Source organism: Oratosquilla oratoria, chromosome 41 (assembly GCF_046742065.1).
Source record: "Oratosquilla oratoria isolate Oo_2021 chromosome 41, ASM4674206v1, whole genome shotgun sequence".
Lineage (NCBI taxonomy): Eukaryota > Metazoa > Arthropoda > Malacostraca > Stomatopoda > Squillidae > Oratosquilla > Oratosquilla oratoria.
In genome coordinates this window covers 27,679,016-27,694,831 of record NC_134817.1, presented here as the reverse complement: position 1 = coordinate 27,694,831, position 15,816 = coordinate 27,679,016, and the positions used below count along the sequence as shown (strand labels likewise).

The 15,816-nt window shown below is 37.4% G+C and overlaps 1 protein-coding gene across 2 annotated transcripts in view; it reads right to left on the bottom strand.

The window, feature by feature from the left end:
• ninaC (STKc_myosinIII_N_like and MYSc_Myo21 domain-containing protein ninaC) overlaps positions 1-15,816 on the bottom strand; it is a 68,336-nt gene that overhangs the window by 23,170 nt on the left and 29,350 nt on the right. For both annotated transcript variants that reach the window (XM_076178331.1, XM_076178332.1), the window contains exons 14-24: positions 15,606-15,795; positions 15,138-15,348; positions 10,697-10,865; positions 9,886-10,012; positions 5,675-5,861; positions 5,369-5,486; positions 4,942-5,118; positions 4,563-4,660; positions 4,092-4,257; positions 3,117-3,223; positions 1,607-1,782 (exon numbers count right to left, since the gene is read on the bottom strand). In XM_076178331.1, the coding sequence (XP_076034446.1) occupies positions 1,607-1,782; positions 3,117-3,223; positions 4,092-4,257; positions 4,563-4,660; positions 4,942-5,118; positions 5,369-5,486; positions 5,675-5,861; positions 9,886-10,012; positions 10,697-10,865; positions 15,138-15,348; positions 15,606-15,795 (1,726 nt within the window). The remainder of the gene's footprint in view (positions 1-1,606; positions 1,783-3,116; positions 3,224-4,091; positions 4,258-4,562; positions 4,661-4,941; positions 5,119-5,368; positions 5,487-5,674; positions 5,862-9,885; positions 10,013-10,696; positions 10,866-15,137; positions 15,349-15,605; positions 15,796-15,816) is intronic.

Genomic DNA, 15,816 nt, shown 5'->3' with positions numbered 1-15,816 from the left:
GAAAAAAAAACAACGTACTAAATCCAAGGCAATTTGGATTCAGACAAGGTCGGTCATGCGTCACCAATTTAATATGTTTCTATTCAAGGCTAATAGATATAATACAAGAAAGAGATGGATGGGCTGATTGTGCATTTCTAGACCAAAAAAAAGCTTTTGACAAAGTACCACATAAGAAGTTGCTTAAGAAATTAGAATATGAAGGAGGAATACAAGGTAAATTGCTAAATTGGATGGAAGACTATTTGAAAGAAAGAAAAAATGAGAGGAGTGATAAGAGATCAGCACTCAAAATGGAATGAAGTAATAAGCGGTGTCCCGCAGGGAACAGTTCTGGCCCCAATAATGTTTGCTATATATATTAATGATATGGATGAAGGAATTGAAAGCTATATGAGCTTCTTTGCAGATGATGCAAAACTAATGAAAAGAGTGAAAACTGAAGAAGATTGTGAATCACTACAGAGGGATCTAAATAAAGTACAAGAATGGAGTAGGAAGTGGGAGATGGAGTTCAATACAAAAAAGTGTAGTATAATGGAATTTGGAAAAAGCAAAAACAGAATAGCAGGATCATATAATTTGGTGAGAAGAAGGAATAAAAAAAGTAGAAAATGAGAAGGACCTGGGAGTCATTGTTATGAATAATATGTCACCTGAGAAACATATAAAATAAGATTTTTGGAGAAACTTATAATTTAATAAGAACAATCAAAGTGGCATTTACATACCTGGGATGAAGAAATGGTGAGGAAAATCCTAATCACCCTGATAAGACCAAGATTGGAATATGCAGCAACGATATGGTCACCAAGTACAAAAAAATGTATAAAAAAAACTTGAAAGGATACAAAGAGCAATTACAAAACTGGCACCAACACTCTCAAAACTATCATATGCATGAGAGACTACAAAAACTTAAACTACAGACACTAGAGCAAAGAAGAGAGAGAGGAGAATTGATAGCTATTTACAGAATCATGAAAGGCATAGAAAAAACTGATAGAGAGAATCTGATAAAATGGGATGACAGAAATACAAGAGGACACGGAAAGAAAATAAAAAAAGACAGCTATAGAAGAGATTTGAAAAAGAACAGCTTTCCTCACAGAGTAATAGACAGTTGGAACAAGTTAGATGAGAAAGTGGTGTGTGCAAAAACAATACATGAATTTAAAAATTGTTTAGATAAAATGAGAAATGAAGACAGGACCCCACGAGCATAGCTCCCCTTCCCGTAAAATACAACTAGGTAAATACAACTAGGTAAATACATATATGTATACATATATATATATATATATGTATAGAGAGAGAGAGAAGACTGAGAATTAAGCTGCTGAAGTAAGAATAATTTTATATACAGTGAGACCTCTCATTAACGGACGTTAATTAGCTGTGTTTTCGGTGTTTTGGAGTGGTTTTTGGGTGGCATAGTGATTGCACGCACTAAACAACAGCACCAAAAACACTGAAAACACAGCAAAAACACCGCAAACACAGCTAATTAACGTCCGTTAATGAGAGGTCTCACTGTACTTTGAAGTATGCTTTTGAGTCTATGCAATAAATACATGGGTATGAATATCAGCATACTCTATTATACCTGAGTCCTGTTTCACGAGTTGCTTCTTGACTCCAGGTGGTGCAGGTGCCTTGCCCTTAGGTGGAGGGGGACGAGATTTGACATTTGGGGTTGGTGCAGCTCCCTTTTTCTTGATTGCCTTCTTAGGCCCCATCTTTTCCTGGTATTGTTTGCGTGCTAGCCAGCCTCGCACGAAGCTGTCAAAGAGAAAGAAGCAGAAAAACAGTAAACAGATGGTAGCTGAATATACAAACCAATGATAGGTACCTGTAAATGGTGGTCCTGTGAGATGAGCATATAAGAGAATCACATCTCTACTACACATCTTCAAAATTCTTCATCACCTTGACCTTCATATGGAGGTACAGCCTTTGGGGAGGATTGACGTTTGGTCTTTGGACAGACCCAAAATTTCTCTCTATTAACTTTGTATTTAGGCTACTCCACCTTTTTACAAAAGAGCTGACATGGTATTAAAGTATGAATTTGAGTCACAAGTCCAGAAAAGAAGGGGACGCCAAAATTTCCTGTCAAAAATACAACAAGGATATGTCTTCGCAACACTCCAGGAAAAATGCAATCATACAGAATAAAATAGTGCCAATAGGAAAATTGACAGAAATCCATGAAGAAAATAGATAGGTTTGACTTTTTTGTAAGCAGTGCCCACTTGAAATAAAAATTGTGTATAAGTTCAGAGAAATAAGAGAATTTAGGAATTTAAGAACCAGATGGCATATGGCACCCATGCATGGTATCTGCACGTACCCTATATATAATTGAGACGAGTTTGGCACTCACACCACATGCACACTCTCACCCCTAGAACCCCATTGTACCATAATATATTGTAAGTAAAGTAAGATTTAAGTTGTACATCACCTTTATTTCCTTATGGTAAAGAGAGAGAAGTCCAAATAAGGGAACGTCATGAGAGTAAGTTTTTATTAGAACACACTAAACACATGACAACTGTTCTCCACAGTTTCCTCAAGCCTCTGATATTCCAAGTTCATTGATTTAGCTCTCATCTTTGGAACAAGTGACCATATTTCATCAACCTCAGGAATTTGCAAAATTCAGGAAAGCAGATAGTGTTTCTGGTTCTAGAATCATGGGGACCAACATATACTTCATAGCCAGCTCTTATTTTTTCTTTCTCTGACCTCTAGTTACTCCCTCATCCTAAACAGAGAGTTCTTTGTCTTTGTTTTACTCCTTTTATAGATTTGATTACAGATATACCACCACTCTTCTTTTTTTTTATGAAGGCAGGTGCAGTTTTTCTAACATTACATCATCATCCTGCTTGTTTCGGGGACCATTTTGGTTGCTGTTCTGTATCTTTTTTCACCCTTTTTTACTTCTTTCTGTATGACCACACCATATAATAGTAATATTTCTGTCAGCCATATGACAGCAGTGCTGTTCACAAGAAAAGGACTCACAAGAGAGACTACCTATACAGCAGTGAATCATTTGTAAAATCTTGCCACTACCTGTTACTTCTATCTACTTTGTAGTAACTTACCTTTGGACAGTGATGACAGAACGAGCAACCTGCCATTTCTCCCTTTGGTACCGGATACGGGCCAACCACCTTCGGACACTAGACTGCACCATAATCACACGGCGGATCTGCAGTGTATCATTACACATAACATTATTGTATACATGACTTGTTATATGTGTAAGGGGGTTATTGAAAGGAAATGAGAAATATGTAAGACAGTGTTCCTGAGACCATAGTAACATCATGGGTATCATAATAATGTTTTCTCTACTTTAAAATTATACAAATTAAACACAAGACAGTATTATGCAGGTGATGAGAATCTTGCCATCATTTTATATATATATGAAAAAAAAATTCTCGGTCAGTATAACTATTGTCGCTAACATGACAATATCTCAATCATTATTGCCCCTAATGCAACAGTGTATAATGCATTTCCTTACAAACCCTTTTTTCATTAACTTGAAATTAATTTGTGATGAAAAGATCTTGAAAGTGCCTAAAAATATATTTTTTCAAAATCTTGTAAAATAGGGTTATGTTTTATATGGAAGTGTGTCTTGTACACCATCAAATACAGTAAACACTAGACCACAGTATTAAAGGAAGTGGGGGTTGGAAGCGTGCCTGACTCCAACATCAACATTGCTGAAGAGGAAGGCTACACTCAAAGTGAGTTGCAAACAATGAATCATGTGACCAAGGCAGCAAATGCACAATCATTAATTTACTTTTTTTTTTCCAAATGCAAAATCATTAATTTACTTTTTTTTTCCAAATCTGTGGTCTTGGAACTGTACTGTGATACAAAAATCCATGCCAAACATACTCATGCAACAGGTGACTTAATTTAAGAGAATATGGTAGATAAGTTATTTAGTTTGTTGGGTGATGTTAGAAATGAAGTTGCATATCTCCCCTGATTTTTTGAGTTTCCCCACACATACATATGCTTATGTTTCTTGATGGTACAAAGAGACAGCAACTGACCTGCCGTTCATACAGCTTGGATAGATATTCTACATGGTAATATTTGAGGAAGACCTTAGTCTTGCCAAGGGCCCATCCATCCATCTTGAGTCGAAGGAGAAGAAGGCGGCAGTTTTCCTTGGAGGCCACAACTCGCTCATCAAAGTTGAAGGCAAGGAAGCAGTATCTGGAAGAAAGAAATGACTGTTTGAAAGCATGAAACTGAGATAACTAATCTATATTTACATCAATCTTGGTGGAGACTAAGCAGGACAAATTAGAGAAAGAGGAGAGATTTAATTTTATCATGTTCATATTTCACTGAATTTAGTTTTTTGTAATTATGTGTATTTTTTCTTGTCTCTGCATAAATTCTGCCACTGTTATTACTCCAATTCCTGATATAATTCTTACTTTGAATTTCTACCACAGTAAGATAGATTGCAAGGGCTAATATATGTCAAAAAGTTATTCATGGTAATTTCTGCTAACCTGCGAAGGAAGTCTGAAAAGAGGATGCGGTGAGAAAAGCCATGCTGTCTGATTTGAACAGTCTCCAAAACACCTGCATAGCGAAGTTGCTTCTCTACCTATAAGATGGTAGTACATTATAATACTTAGCTCTGACATCAAATTATATGTTTGAGGTAGTTTTAAGTAATGTAAATATACTCGTAATATGTTAATAATCTATTGTCTAAAATTTCATAGACTGGAAACCTGCAGCCCTACAGAGATTGGTTAGACAATGTGAAAATTTTACAACTCTGAAGATATGTAATTAGAGTGAATGGAGGCCAACCAATTAATAGTTCCTCTTGATTATCACTTCAGAGAGAAGACAGTTCACAGATTCACATACTTCTCATACCTTCTTAACATCGAACTGGTGAGGCTTCTTCCCATCGTTAGGCTTGATACACCTCACAAAGTGTGGCATCCCATTGACCATCTTCTGAAGCAGGTCCATAAGTGAATACCTGAAGTAAGTGGCCACTGTCTGCTGTGCTTTTGTTTGTGAGGCCAAGCCACGGCTGTCATACTGTGTCTGAAACAAAAAGGGGAGAGGACCCACAACATTAAACCAGCTTGTGTATGCACACATGCACACAACAGCTCAGAATTAGAGTCAAGCTACCAGTAAACCAAATATATCCTTTATACTTGGTTTCTGGTGTATACCAGGATGATTGGAAATGTGAACTATATTTGAAAATTTAGAATTTAAAACAAACGGACAGACTGGCAGAGAACCAGAAAGTAGCTGGGCCGTGCATTTTTTATCAGCATGTTCATACCTTTGTGCTGCTAACTGGAGTTGTGGGTCTGTATTTCGCCATGGTGTTGCGCGGGGAGCTCCGTGGAGTGGCATAGTACAAGTTGCCAGTCTTAGTCAGTGGGCACTGGAACAGGAACCTGCAGATACAGAGTAAAGTTTACATTTCTAGATTATATTACATCCTCTTCTAGGTTGTTCCATTATCTGATGCAAATCTAAACTGTAATAATTCACATTTATAAACATAGTCTGAAAGATATAACCAGTGCCCACATAAAAGAAAATGTGTTCAGAGATGAAAATATAAGTGGAAACTGTCACTCACCTGATGACATCATGTGAGCTCTGCCGAAGGAGATGTATTACTTCTGTTGGGAGGAAGTTCTTGTTCTTCTCAAGGAACCTGGAAGTATCATAAGTTACCCTGCCAGCAAAGTGACGAATTGTAAACTCGAGACACGTAGCCTTGGGGCGAATGTAGTATTTTGACTTCAGGTTGCTGTGGAATTTCTCTGTAAGTGAAATGTCACTGTAGTCTTTCCATTGTGGGATACATATAGTATTTACAATAGTATAACAGTATGTAAAGAGAAAAGGGCATGTAAAATTTCATAACATTAGTAACATCATGCATTCCTATATCTGTTTAGATGTAAAAGTATTAATAGAAAAAACATGAGAACAATTGCATGTGAATTCCAAGGATCCCTTCATAATTGCCTTTAATCTAGAAATGAAAACTGGGTACTGATTATTGAAAAATTCCATTGAAAGTGACATTTGATCTCTAGAAATATCAGTATTATTGTCCAAGAGCTATTAACTGCTTTCTAATGGTAGGAAGGTAACTTTCTCCATTTGGAGAGATGTTGTTTACTTCAGAAATAATTTTCTTTTTAACCAAGGATAATCAAATATTTCTCAAAAAAAAGACCATCCCTTACTCGAGATGAATAATTGTGACCATTTGGAATTTTAGATGTAACCCAAATTTTAGTTCTTTTCATAGTCTCAGTTATAAACCTAAATACAATAGGATCAATTCTCACCCCGTACCCATTGACGAATGGGGAATCCCTCTGAGTGATTAATCTCTCAAGGGCTGTGTTTCTAACACTGTGGACCAGACATCCTACAGCTGTGAAGCAGACCAGTCGTCTCGACCTATCTCTTACCACAAAGCCAACTGTTGCACAGTCAAGTCAGTGAATTAAGGAAAGTGCACTCTCTTCCCATGCACTTAAAATATCCCATACACAAGTTTCACTCCGTGCAACTTTTACCTCTGATTCAACTCTAACTTGTAATTTTCCTCTTTTACTCTAATGTAGATCCTCTGGCGATGGGATAGAGGTGGTAAGGGCAGGTAGAGGATGATAATGGAAGCCTTTAGTTCCTACCCTGCACGTGAGGCGGCCCAAGGGTGATGGTAGTCAGCAGGTTGTGACCTAAGCAGCAACCTTTTTCGGTAGCTCCCAGAGTATCTGGGCGGCCCTATTTAAGATCCACACCGCCCACCCCACTTTGGGAGGGGTCTATAAAAGTTGATCTAAACATTGCCTGATCCAAGTGACCACGGGCAGGTAACCGAGCCTGTCGTGGCATCCTATAATTCGGTCCCACAAACGCATTAAAGAAGAAAACTAAGAAACTCATAGTTGTCACATGGAACGTGCTCACACTCCTCGATTTAGAAAATAGCTCAAGACCTCATCGCCGATTGGGTCTGATGTAGCGGCCCTCAGTGAACCTCGTATATCTAGTGAAGGATCGATGACAAAGACTAGGCTCTACCTTCTTCTGGAAAGGTATGCCAGAGAGCGCACCGCATAACCACGGAGTGGCCTTTGCAGTAAGAACAACGTTACTTAGCTCTATCCCTCATACTCCATTAGGTATTAACGAGAGGTTCATTAGCTGGCTTAAACCAATTTCAAACAGCCGCCACCTAACACTCGTAAACATATACGCAACCACCTTGGATACAGAGGAGAGAACAAAAGAGTAATTTTATTCTCCGCTTCATACCACCATACGATCTGATCCCATTGAAGATAAAATAATCTTGTAAAATAGGGGTACGTTCTATATGGAAGTGCGAGAGGCACAAAGATCACATCAAAACCTCGCTAAAAAAAAAGTGACATACAGCCAAGGAATCTAGAGGCCCTGGCTGGTGATCGTCCACTATGGACTCCATAGTATGAAGAAACACCACCACAGCTGGCATAGAGGTGTTCATGACACCACAACAACACAGCAGAGCAACACCGCCTTCGCCGTCACCAACCGCGTAATCAAGGGGGCAGCTTCCCCTCCAATACCTGCGGCCGTGTCTGTAAATCTCGAACTGGGCTCCATAGCCACCAACAAACTCTTCTGGGATGAACCCTACCATAAACTGACTCTAATCACTTGTCTAATCATTTGTAGTGATATCAACGTCGTCTGCGACGGACAATTGTAAGTAACCCATTGTTGGGAAATTCAACACCTTCGGTGAATGCATTCATGAAGTACAAATTTGCCTTTAAAACTAGAAATTGTGTGATATTTCTGTAAAGGGGTAACAAAAATGCTTAGATCTGGAAGTTTAAGTTAAAAAATTTCAAAGAAAGTAAATATTTTTCCATACCCCCTAAAACTAGCATTATGTGTCACAACTTTCGGGGTTGTGACACATCCATTTCCAAATTCTACGTCTGCTTTCAAACCATAGTTTGCAAATACTTTCGTTCAAGAACCTAGCCGATATAGTAGGCTTTATATTTGTACTTTCGTTCCTATAAGTTGCCATTTCCTCTATTCTGTGAAATTACTAGAATTCCTAGAATCTTTAACAACTACTTGTTATTTTACTCGCCATTATTCTTATTGTCTGTGGCACCAATTTGGCCATCAGTTGTAGAGCCTTAACGAGTTTAAAGAATTGCCTATTCATAGGAATTTCCCGCCCTTTGTACACGGTACCCATTTATGACGAAATACAGAGATGTCACGAATGTTTAATGATTGAACCTGGAGTATGTCAACCTTGTGAATTTATTGTTCCGCCATGTAATTATAATTTGGTGTCTTATGTACAAATTAACATTTCAACTAAGCATTACCTTGTGAATTTGTTTCAACGGTTTGAAATTTCAATCCCTGCGCACTTGCCACCTCTCATGTAAGTTAAGTAATTAGGTTAGTTGCTTAGGTTAGTTAGGATTTATAATTTTCTCTCGTCTCTAGTGATTGTCTTAAAGGGATTGCTAGAGATGAATCAACTCCTACAGGCACATCATACTCCGTACCCTTCGGAGGCAATGATTTGAAACTAAGAAACTTAGCACCATTGCACGACTTCCCGCCATACCCAACTCTGGGCAGCGTCAGTTCCATAAGAAACTTCGTAGAGGTCGAGTGTGTCTAGGGCATTCCGCGAAGAAACTCGCATCAACCGCATGGAGCGGTTATCAGAACTTTCCATCTCATTCCTAACCCGTGTGAAAACGATACAATAGAACTAGTAGTTGAAGTAATATGCCTGTGGCATGTGAATTGGACTCGATCAGTCTCCTTAAGGAAATTAGCTGCGGTGCCGTCATCCCATGAACTATGAGTCTGGTCCCATCAACCGTACCCATCATGATGAGGCGTCCACATGTATCCAGCTTTATCGAACGCATCCGCTAAGATTGGAAGCCCACCAATTATTGACTTCAAATTTAAAGGAGTGATCTGCATGGAGAGTTCCTCAGAGTTCTAGAGGTATTGATTGAGTGAATTCTAGATAGGAATCAATTTAAAATCACGTGCTCTTGGTTCATGTTAACTTACATTCTTAAATTGTGCTTACTTAATATATAACCTTTTGTTTAAATACATGTGCTCGTGCTCTTGGTTCATGTTAACTTACATTCTTAAATTGTGCTTACTTAATATATAACCTTTTGTTTAGATACATGTACTCGTGCTCTTGGTTCATGTTAACTTATATTCTTAAATTGTGCTTACTTAATATATAACCTTTTGTAAATACATGTGCTCATGCTCTTGGTTCATGTCAACTTACATTCTTAAATTGTGATTACTTAATATATAACCTTTTGTTTAAATACATGTGATCGTGTTTTCATGCCAACTTATCCATGTTCACATTGTTAACTGTTTGTCTTCAAATGGTGTTTATTTAATGGGAAGCATTAAAGTGTTGTGTCGCTTGTTTTCTAAATGTATTCACTGTGGAATTTATTCTATTAAATCGATTTCTTCTAGTTTATCTAATTAGCCCAGGGTTGTCATTAGCTAAATGAGTTGAATCATTCTGTATCCCTTCAAGTACTGAAATTTATACACGCTGCTCAGAGGGAAGCGTGTGTGGTCCCGGTGATGCAAATCTTCTGGACTTCGGCTCCCACTGTAGATATCTACCCTCACCCGTTCCGCCCCACATCCTCTCCTTTCCACTGTCCAGAGATTTGCGACAGATATCATAGGGACCAAGGTACCTATCTCCGTCTCCCTTCACATTCACTCCACTTTACAACTTACCAACAAGTGACTGGTCACTAGCATTGGGGAACCTGCTTTCCTCATCGAGCAGTGCAAGTAGTCCCATTGGTTTGGCCAAGAACATGTCCAGAACGGGCCGATTATCTGAGAATTCCACAATGTCAACCTATAAAAGATGCACAAGAAAGCACAAGTTTCATTAGATGCTCTTACAGTTAGTGGCAGCCGCTCTTCCTCTCATACATAGACACTTGCACTGTTATAGTTCACACATACACATAGTATTTGCACAAAGTGAAAGGTGAAAAGAAGATTGAGAGAAAACAGAGAGCAATGACCAAATTGGTCCCCAATATTGCAAATATAACATACAGACTAAACACAATGGACCTGCCATCTTTAAAATTCAAAAGAGAAAGATAACATGATCGTAGTGTTCAGGTCACTAAAGGGAGTAGATAAAACAAACAGAAGATGATTTGATTTGGGATGGAAAAGTGTCACAATTTAATGGGAACAAAATGAAGATATGTTTGAAGGACGAGAGAAAAAACAACATATAAATGCAACAACTGGAGGATGCATACCAAAATTAGTTTCACAGGGATTGGTGGTGGGATCATTCACGTTTTTTATACAAATAATTTATTCACAAGAGGGGACAGAGAGTTTTATGAATATGCTTGTAGATGGCACTAAATCAAAGAGGAACATATCAGGAGTTGGATCAACTGAAACCTTGCAATCAACTGATAAGAAATATATCATTAGAATTAAAAAGATATATATTAATGACAATAAATGAAGTGTGGCATAGCCGGGAGAATGTTACAATATAGGAAAAACTTACCTGAATACCCTCAGACATATACTCCTGTTGCTCCCAAGTGAAAATATGTTGGTTGAAGAAATATTGGATCTGCTCATTTGCAATGTTGATACAAAGCTGTTCAAAGGAGTTTGCTGTAAAGTCCTCGAATCCAAAGATGTCCAGTAGACCCGTGGATATGTGCTCACCACTAAGAAAAGAAAGATGCTGTCAGACCTATCCTTACTCAAGATTCTCATATTGATATACATACACACACACACACACACACTTCAACGAACGGACGGCATAGACGACGTTCTGAAGAAAAAGTGAAATTTCGTGGATCCCGAAGCAAAGGAAGTACCTATTGTATTTACAGGGTGGGGGGAAATTGCTCGTGGTGTAGGGGAAAGTGAGGAAAAAGGAGAAGGGGAGGGATTACTGAGGGAAATGGAAGGAAATGAGGAAGGTGAAGACTTGGCCCAGGCAGGCAGACGCCATCTAAACAAAAGAGGTCCGGACCAATTTAGCGACGACGAAATGTCTAACAAAAATGTAAAGATCAGAAGTATAGATAAGAGCAATACAGCAGAAGGTGATGAGAATATTTCCCAGGGATTTAAAGAGGGTGGGGGAGAGACAACCCCCCCGATTAACAAGACTAGAAGAGAAGCTCGATAAGATGATCGAGCACTGGGAACTTAGGTTCGGTCACGTTAACAACATTGTGCAGAGGGTTGAAAAATTGGAAGAACTAGAGAAGGCGAACAAAAACTTAACTAAGGAAATTGAAGAATTAAAAAAACAGTTAAAAGAAGTAAAAGAGGAGAATAAAGTCTTAAAGGAGAATAATAAGGACAACAAGGAGGGTTGGAAAAAAATTCAAGAAAACAGTAAAGTTGCATTTACTGACATAATCAAACAGCAAATGAAAGAACAAACTGAAGACTCAGTTATTAAAGTGATGAGACAGAAGGAGAATATAGTAAGAGACTTAGCAGATAGAAAGAAATGTATAATTATATTAGGAATGGAAGAGAAACATAACCCAGATAGAACCACAAGAACCAAAGAGGAAAATGAAAAAGTAAGAAATTTACTAGAATTAGTTCAGGAAGATGAGCCAGAAATAATGAAACAAATCGAAGAAAAATTCAGGCTTGGGAAATATAGTACAGACAAGACCAGACCAATTAAGATTAAATTCAGGTCACAAACGACTGCAGAGAATATCTTATCCAAAACAGGGAAACTAGCAACAAGTGAACAATATAAAAAGGTATGGATATAAAGGGAAATGAATAAAGAGGAAAGAGAGGAGGAAATAAGGAATAGACATGAAGCTAAGAAGAAAAACGAGACCAGAACGGAGACAGAAAAACAAGAATTCTACTGGAGAGTAGTGAATATGAAATTGAAGAAATGGAACATAAAAGAGAGAAACACAAAAGAAACAGAGAATACAATGGAAATAACAGAAAGTTAAGAGTATCCTACACAAATATAGATGGATTAATAACAGGACTGAATGAACTGAACAAATATCTGAAAGAAAAAGATCCGGACATAATGGGAATTGTTGAGACAAAATTAAAAGGCCCACTACCACCCAACAGCATAGGACACAATGCATATAATTATTGGATTAGAAACAGAAAGATAAAACAAGGGGGTGGAGTTATGTTCCTGACTAAGAAGGATATAAACGTGAAGAGTGTCACATATGGGAAGAATAGAGTAGAGATGATAATGATAGAAGTAGAAGATAGAGATAAGAAGAGCAGAAAGTTTGTAATAAACTACGTGCCCCCAAAAACAGCCTCATGGGAAGAGAATGAACATAAAAGCATGTTAGAAGACACAAGAGTAACACTAAACGAGATAATGGAAAATGGAGGAAGAATAGTTATGATGGGCGACTATAATTGCAAAGAAATATGCTGGGAAGAGATGACCGTAAAGGGTGGAGAAGACTCATGGGGAAGTGTTCTACTTGAGATGATTATTGACCACACAATGACACAATGGATCCAAGAGAACACTAGGTACAGAAATGAAGAAGAACCATCGAGACTAGACCTAATAATCACATCAGAACCTAAAATAGTGGAAAAGATAGAATACCAGGCACCAATAAGCAAAAGTGACCACATATTGATAGAACTAGAACTAAATGAGAAAAAATACATGAAAAGAAATGAACAATATAGAAAAGGAAGATTGATGTATGAAAAAACAAATTTTTATAAAATAAGAGAATTCTTTCAAAATGAAAACTGGGAAAGAATACACAAAGAAGATACAACAGTAGAAGAGAAATGGAATATTTTGACAAAAATCTATAAAAAAAGGAGTAGAAAAGTATGTCCCAAGACAAAAACAAGAAAAAGAATATGTAAAATGCTGGTACAACAAAAGTTGTAGGGAGATAAAAGACAAAAGAGACAAAGCTTGGACCAAATGGAAAAATACAAAAGACCTTAAAAATGGAAAATATATACTTGTTATAGAAATGAATATGTACAAGCGTGCAGAGAGGAAAAGAGAAAATATGAAAAAGATGTCATAGAAAAATGTAAAGATCAACCAAAACTATTCTACAGATTTGTAAACAACAAACTGAAAAACAAACAAGATTTGGAGAAATTAAGACAAGGAGGAGTTGAATACACAGAGGAAATTGAAATGGCGGAAATTATGAACAAACATTTTAAATCAGTGTTTACAAGGGAGAACATACAACCTGAAGAGAACGAATGGAAAGAGAAAGTCCCCCCTATGGAAGAAATAGAAGTAACAAAGAATGAAATATTAACACACTTGAGTAATCTTGATGTCAGAAAATCGCATGGACCAGATGAAATAGCAAACTGGATACTGAAAGAATGCAGGAATGAACTGGCAGACAAAATACATAGCATACTAAATAGTTCATTGAAAGAAGGAAAAGTTCCAGAAGATTGGAAAAAAGCAAATATAGTACCTGTATATAAAGGAGGAAATAAAGAAGAACCTACCAACTATAGACCAGTCTCTCTAACAAGTACAATAGCAAAAATTTGTGAAAGAATTATCAAAAGTAGATGGGTAAAATATTTAGAAAAAAACAAAGTGTTAAATCCAAGGCAATTTGGATTCAGACAAGGACGATCATGCATCACCAATTTAATATGTTTCTATTCAAGGCTAATAGATATAATACAAGAAAGAGATGGATGGGCGGACTGTGCATTTTTAGATCTAAAGAAAGCTTTTGACAAAGTACCACATAAGAAGTTGCTTAAGAAATTAGAAACTGAAGGAGGAATACAGGGCAAACTACTAAATTGGATGGAGGACTTTTTGCAAGAAAGAAAAATGAGAGTAGTGATAAGAAACCAGCGCTCAAAATGGGATGAAGTAATAAGCGGTGTTTCGCAGGGAACAGTTCTGGCCCCAATAATGTTTGCTATATATATTAATGATATGGATGAAGGAATTGAAAGCTATATGAGCTTCTTTGCAGATGATGTAAAACTACTGAAAAGAGTGAAAACTGAAGAAGATTGTGAATCACTGCAGAGAGATCTAAATAAAGTACAGGAATGGAGTAGGAAGTGGGAGATGGAGTTCAATACAAAAAAGTGTAGTATAATGGAATTTGGAAAAAGCAAAAACAGAATAACAGGAGCATATCAATTGGGAGAAGAAGGAATAAAAAAAGTAGAAAATGAGAAGGACCTGGGAGTCATTGTTATGAATAATATGTCACCTGAGAAACATATAAATAAGATTTTTGGAGAAACTTATAATCTAATAAGAACAATCAAAGTTGCATTTACATACCTGGATGAAGAAATGGTGAAGAAAATCCTAATCACCCTGATAAGACCAAGATTGGAATATGCAGCAACGATATGGTCACCAAGTACAAAAAAATGTATAAAAAAACTTGAAAGAATACAAAGAGCAATCACAAAACTGGCACCAACACTCTCAAAACTATCATATGAAGAGAGACTACAAAAACTTGAACTACAGACACTAGAGCAAAGAAGAGAGAGAGGAGATTTGATAGCTATTTACAGAATCATGAAAGGCATAGAAATTACTGATAGAGAGAATCTGATAAAATGGGATGACAGAAATACAAGAGGACACGGAAAGAAAATAAAAAAAGACAGCTATAGAAGAGATTTGAAAAAGAACAGCTTTCCTCACAGAGTAATAGACAGTTGGAACAAGTTAGATGAGAAAGTGGTGTGTGCAAAAACAATACATGAATTTAAAAATAGTTTAGATAAAATGAGATATGAAGACGGGACACCACGAGCATAGCTCCCCTTCCCGTAAAATACAACTAGGTACAACTAGGTAAATACACACACAGACGCACTCACGTTTATTTGAGTTTAGAACGCATGCTGTGTATGTGTTTGTACTTATGTTTAGTTATGTAATAGTATGAATGTTTATGCACACTGAATAAATCCCCACTCACTAGACAATTCTGCAGAAGCTCAGAAGTCTATTGATGTTGTTGACGATCCAGTCAAAAAGTCGCCCATACATAGCCTTGGCCATAGCATCACGAGTGCTGACGGATTCCTCGACTGTGTTGTTCCTCGTGATGATTTCTCCCTTCGTAACCACGCTATTCGACGTCAATGCCTCCGTCAGATCATCCGGGTCCACTCCCAGGAGCTCAGATACTGAAAACAATTATGTTCTTAGGTCGATGAACGAGTAGTTGAAACCGGCAACAGTCACGAATAAAACTTTTGTCCCACGCTCTCACAACGTCATTAATTATTTTCATGCTTTTTTTAGTACGTAGTATATTTTCCTATGTAGTAGGTCATTTTCTTGAATAGATAGAAAAAATGTCAGACAATTATTTGAATTTTCTATCATATTCATGGTGTTGTATATGGATTATAAACCTGACGCAAAGCAAAAACAAACTAACCAATTTTGACCTGCTCAATATTCTTGACAGAAGCTCTCTCCATGTTGTCCTTGTCGGTGGTTTGGGAGAAGTCGACGTCTCCTAGGTTGATGATGGCAGCCAGGATGCGATACACAGAGTCGAGCTCATCGTCCTTAAAACCTACCATCTTGAAACCTTCAACTACCTCTTGGAAGTTGTTTACGCTGTTCTGCAGAGTGAAACCAGGGGA